General features: G+C 42.8%; 1 protein-coding gene across 1 annotated transcript; it reads right to left on the bottom strand.

Moving 5' to 3' along the window:
• Positions 1–2,367: 2,367 nt before the first annotated feature.
• On the bottom strand, positions 2,368–3,510 carry LOC107188522 (GS homeobox 1-like). Its single transcript, XM_015576827.1, has 2 exons — positions 3,249–3,510; positions 2,368–3,128 (listed from the first exon to the last, which is right to left on the bottom strand). The coding sequence occupies exons 1-2, from the start codon at positions 3,508–3,510 to the stop codon at positions 2,368–2,370; spliced, it is 1,023 nt and encodes a 340-aa protein (XP_015432313.1).
• Between the last annotated feature and the right edge of the window lie 2,340 nt (positions 3,511–5,850).

Genomic DNA, 5,850 nt, shown 5'->3' with positions numbered 1-5,850 from the left:
GGGGCAGAACGGACTCGTAGGGCCCCGGGAACACGGTGGTGAATGGGCCCGGACAACGACGGGGACCGTGAGGAAAAAAAAAATAAAAGAAGGCAGCCGGTCTTCACGTTCGCCACTCACCCGCTGCGCGAACGAAGGCGACACAAGTGTCCCATTGTCGTGCGACGAGGATACGAGAGTGCCTACGGGGCATTGTCGCGCCGCTCCTTAACACCATTAACTACGTTTTACCTTAAATTTAACCCAAAGTGGGGGCCCTCTTGACAAATTTCCAGGATTTACGGCATCACGGCCGATTTCTCGCGGACAATGACTACACTCCGGCGACCACGACTCTGAAGTTTCGAGATCCTCCAGCCTCCCTGTCCTTCATTCACTCTCTCTATTCCCCCTCTCTTTCTCTCAACTGGTCCTCGTCTTTAATCCGTTTTTCGTTTGAACTGGATTGGGGAAATTGATCTTTGGAAAAGGACTCGGTGCGATGAGAATTGTGTTTGCTTGCGGAAATAGGATTAATCACTCCTGTGTTTTCAGTGAGGGACAGAATATTTGTAGATTTCGTATTATTGTACGATGTTCCTGTCCGCGTATAATTGCGCCATTTAAATGATTTATAATTTAGAGGAACATGGATCTGTTTAAATAGCGGATTAGTAATAGGAAATGTGGAGGAACAAATGTCAGCCTACTGACGGTCACGCGCTTTAATCTTCTCGCGTAAGCATCGCCGTGGGATACATTTCTGAAAGGCACCCACACCCGATGACCCTACCCTATAATCGCGTTATTTGAACCACATGGCACAATTATATAGGGGAATACCGTGTAATATACCAATTGTATGAACCTTATGACCCTTATTATACGAGTACAGCATTTGATCTAAATTAAGGAAATTAATCCTTGGAACAAGATACCGAAAAACACTCCGTTGAATAAAGATCGTAAAGATCTGTTAGGTTTAAAGAATAAATAGTGTTCAATATATAATAATAAGTTTGTAACACTTACGAAGTTTAACCCTCTGTAAACAAACTGGATCGTTTATGTCCAAGTCTAATTTTTTTACTGTTTTAGGCTCTCAAGTAATCTGAGAATATTCTGAAATACTTATCAAAGTCTCTGTCTAAATATATATAATCGTCCGTTAGCCACATGTTTAAAACATTTTTCAATAAAAATTAAAATAAAAAAACTGGAAAAGGGACATGTATATCATACAAAATTGCAATCTGGTAATTTCAATCCTAAGTGTACAAGTACAACGATAAGTATATTCACCGACCCCATAAGTTAGTACATTTTTGATTTTCTGTGAACATCTTTCTTGCTCTGATTCGACAGTGAAACGCGTCAATAGAATCTTGCTGTAAATTATTCATGGAAATCAACGTCGAATTTCGCCCGAAATTCACATATTTTCAACACGACCACTTTAATTCCAATTTTTCGGAACAACTATTTAAATGCACGACGTGTACGAACCGCTCGAAATTTTTTACTTCCCACGTCCCTTTCGCTGCCCGTGACGAATTTACGGAATATCGTGCTCGAAGAGCAAAAGGATATTTTTCCGTGGAGATTTGCGGCCAATAAATTTCTCGATAGGTTTCGACCTAAATAAAAATAACGTCGCCTTTTCGCCAAACTTTTTACATACAAATAATCCAGACCAGGCAATACAACATTTCGCTATACGATGGCAATACGTGACTATATATTTATAAAAAACCAATAATCGTACAGCTTCTTCGTCGCTACACCAAACGTATAACAGGCAAAAATATTTCGAAATTAGAACAAAGCGTTCACCAATTTTAAGTTGTCGCATAATTATCGACTCGACGAATCATCATTTTCCACGCGATCCCTGTCGACTCCAGAATTAATTAATATTTCACAGAAATGTATATACGAAACAGTCCGTCGCTGCTCCATCATTAAACTGTCAAATTATAAGTTCTCAGAGAAACTTCTAACAGACACGCTCTACTATTCACACACCAATTTAATAACCTAATGAATACGCGTACAGAATATTTCGTGAAAATTTGTAATTAAAATCTCTCCACAAAGGCACCGGTATATAAAACCGATGAAGGACAACTCGCCGAAATAAAGCACATGTGTACAGCGATAAATTTCAATGAACCACTTTATTCGTCTGAATATTATATTAAAAAATATACAGCCTTCGCGTGAATCGTACAAAAATATATCTACAATATTTACAAGAACCATGGAAAATATATATGTATATTTACAAAGACCGTGGGAAATATATATATTTACAGTGATAAGCAGAAAGCGCGACAGGAATAATACGGTTCCGTTCCCAGCGAGTAGCGCGATCCAATATTTTCTTCTCTACGAATTCACGATTCTATCCACGGTGTGCTTGATGCATCCCACGTTTCTGAACACGTTACCAGAGATAGCGTCCGGGATTGGGTTCTGATAAACGACCGACCCGTCGATCCGTCTCCTTTTATCGTCCGGCTCGTCCCGCTGCTCGCCGATCGTTCTCTTCAAGCCTCTGGACAAATTGTACGCCTCTATCTCGTAGCCGGGACGCTCCAAAACCGGACTGACCCTCGGAAGATTTAATTTCTCCTCGATATTTTGATGGAATCGCGAATTCTCTACGTGCAACGGGATCGATTGCTCGAACCGATCCGCAATGGGGTTCGAGGATTCTTCGTGACAGGTAACCTCCGCGATCTTATCAGCAGTCTCTGTCTTCTCGTTCTTCGGTGATCTCTCATCCTCCTGTTCGCACTTCCGGTTCGACGAATCCTCGCAGCCGTCCTTCTTCTTCCCACAGGTCCTCAGACAGCAACACTTCTGGCTCTGACCCGCGGGCAGATCCTCTTTCTTGTACTTCACCCTACGGTTCTGGAACCAGATCTTCACTTGTTTCTCGGACAACCGCAGATTCGTGGCGATCTCGATCCGCCTGAGTCGGGATAGATACATGTTCGAGCTGAACTCGCGTTCCAGCTCCAACAGCTGGGTGCTCGTGAACGCGGTTCGAATCCTCTTCGAGCTGTTGTTCATAGAGTTTGGGGACTTTGGTGGCGGTGTTGGGGTGCTGTTGCGCGACGGTGACTCGCTCGGGGCTGAAACATCTGACGGGTGCACGATAATGTTAGTTCGAATCGTCTGAGAATCCAAATAGAGTGTGCAATGCATAGACAATTTTTGTACCAATCGTCAGGAGTTATATGTATGGGTAGAAGAATATTTACCTGACAATCTGCTCGTCGAAGTGTTCAGAGGCGACGGAGGGCTCTGTCCGACAACAGGCAAGCTCCCCAATGCTGGCGGGCTGATTGGAACCGGGACAGGCAAGGCGGGCGGCCTTGGTACCGGTCTGATCGGTTGATAACCCAGTCCCAGATTGAAGAAATTGAACATATAACTGGGCAACTGGTTCCCATAATAAGGCAACGGGTAAGAAGGTGGCGAATTGTTGCCGATCAGCGAGTCCACCAGGAAACTTCGCGACATGTTAGCTAACCCTGTCTTCTCTCGTGGTAGATATAAAGGTCCTCGTCGGGGTTCACACCGATTTCGTAAACACTAAACAATCCTGAGAGCACTGAAACTTCGACGTGCACAGAATCCCATCGATTCACTAGGTTTCACCACGTTAAGCTGAACAGTTCCGTTGCTGCTACGAACTTTCTAAGAGACACTCGAACGATCCGTAAAGGTTTCTGTCGAGCGGTCTGAGCAGGTACAGAGTCACGGGATGTTCACGACACGATGGTACACCGTGTTCTGCACCCCGTAGAACCACAGCGAAGGAATATATACGGGGTGCTAACTCCACCCAGGGGTTGGTTCCTTCCGGGGCCCCTTTTGTCGGGGGCCCCGCCCTTCCATCGAGGTTTGCTGCCCCCTTTTTTTCGGCTCACCCCAAAACGCAGCCAAAGGGGGGACCAGGACGGCTCGCCTCCCCTGGGATCGTCACCGAGCAGGGCATTTTCTCGCAACGCTAATTCGACGGGTGGCTAATACGTCCGGAAACTTTATACTACTACCCCCACCCCCCTCCCCTGTACGACCCATCTTTAGACTATTATTGGCCCACGGGACCGACCCCTGCGGACCATCTACTCGTTATACCCCCGGACGAATTCGTTCCTCGCGATGATTTTGAAGTATGACTTTAAATCGACGGAAATGATCCCCGGATGCTGCAGCGTGAACGCGCGCGCACGCACAGGAAACCGTGAGTGCTTTACGTTTTCGTTTGTTTGCCATTGTCGGAGGACACGGAAGTCCATTGTGGGGTAGACGAGGTGGTTTTCAGTGCTTGGACACACGTTCTCGATGGCAGCGTGCATGATCAGTTTTTGGTTGGAGTCTTTCCAAGGGATAAATAGTTGAGGTAATTGATAATGATGCGAATTGACCGTGGATGTTTAGGCAAGAGGGGTTAGGAAAGTATTTAGTAATATTGGAAAGGTATTTATTTCCTATGCTAGCAGAAATATCAGTAGTGTCATCGTAAACAGTTTTGCTTTCATAGTCTAATTATAAGATACTAAAAGTTTGGAAACAAACGCATACGTTAAAAATTCTAAATTATCATTCTACGTAACTGTTACTTTTAATATTTCAACTCCATCTTGTAATATAAATACTTTTTTCGAAACACACGAAGTGACTTCAACCAATTTCTTCTGTCGAGTCGACGAACCCCAATTTCCAAGATAACTACGAACGAGACAGAAAGGTATTTTATCCAGCCATTTTTCCACACGGAGGGCGAGGTACGGCGGAAGGTAATACACGTTTTTGTCGTCGCCGATAATCGACCAGATTCTTCTGAAACGTGCTGAAGAATCTGTGCGGGCAATCAAGATAAGTCGGTAGGAGGGGACGGCTCAGGTTCAGGTATATATCCAATGCGGTTAAGAAAAGTGTCATTAATAGTCGCCCCAGACGTGGAATTGGACGGTTTCACGCCAACCCGACAGGTTCGCTTTTAACGTAAATTCGGAGTGAATTCACCGTATTATCCCTACGTTTTATATGGCCATTCAAAGATGGCTTGAAGTGAAGCAAGATAAAATCCTTACTTATTCGGTGTGCCGACTTGACTATCTTTAACAAAAATTCAGGTAACCGACTATTTAATTTTTCATTGAAAAAAGAGTTTTGAAATATTCTTTAGGTGTTGCCATTGATTCTTATGAACCGGGTAAGAGAAAGAATGCAAATCGAATCATTCATCGATTCGACGGTGAGGATGAGAATAGGTCGAGGAGCTCGCGAATATCAAATTTATTCCATGTTTCGTGTTCGATGATCGGACTATGGAACTTGAATTGGGTTTCAGCGAAATGAAATTAGGATGAACGAGAAGTATTAAACCGTAAATAAATCATGATTATTAGTGAATCGAGAACAAAAGACCGTATTTATAATTTGTGTTGTTATTAGGGTAAGAATATCACATATTTTTAGATATGTGGTCTTTTCTTGTCTACAAGCAATTTGAATTTTCTGACACGGAAATTGGGGGTTAATGAAAAACAAAGAGAACGAACCTGGAAACTATGACGTGAAATTGTGACACCATAATTAGCAATCATGTGGAAATTCAATTATTTATCATAATATTCGAATTGCTACAAGGATTGATGATAATGTTACGATTGTAATAACTACTGAACGTGTTTAATATACTAGTAATTAACTTACTAATATTACTAGCAGTGAAAAGTAATATATAATTTATATATTACTCGTTATAATTGCTAGTAAATTAAAACACGTTCAGTCAATTGTTCTTACAATTAAAAGAAAATCGTCAATCCTTATAGGTAAAGTATCCAT

This window comes from Dufourea novaeangliae, unplaced genomic scaffold (assembly GCF_001272555.1).
Source record: "Dufourea novaeangliae isolate 0120121106 unplaced genomic scaffold, ASM127255v1 scaffold16, whole genome shotgun sequence".
Classification (NCBI taxonomy): domain Eukaryota; kingdom Metazoa; phylum Arthropoda; class Insecta; order Hymenoptera; family Halictidae; genus Dufourea; species Dufourea novaeangliae.
The sequence above is the reverse complement of the archived record's forward strand: the minus strand, read 5'-3'. Positions and strand labels throughout refer to the sequence as shown.

Bases quoted from the DNA above. Each gene is read 5' to 3' on its own strand.
- LOC107188522 (XM_015576827.1), bottom strand. From the start codon at position 3,510: ATGTCGCGAAGTTTCCTGGTGGACTCGCTGATCGGCAACAATTCGCCA. The intron at 3,129-3,248 runs GTAAATATTCTT...TGCACCCGTCAG, and splicing joins TTCGACGAGCAGATTGTCAG to ATGTTTCAGCCCCGAGCGAG.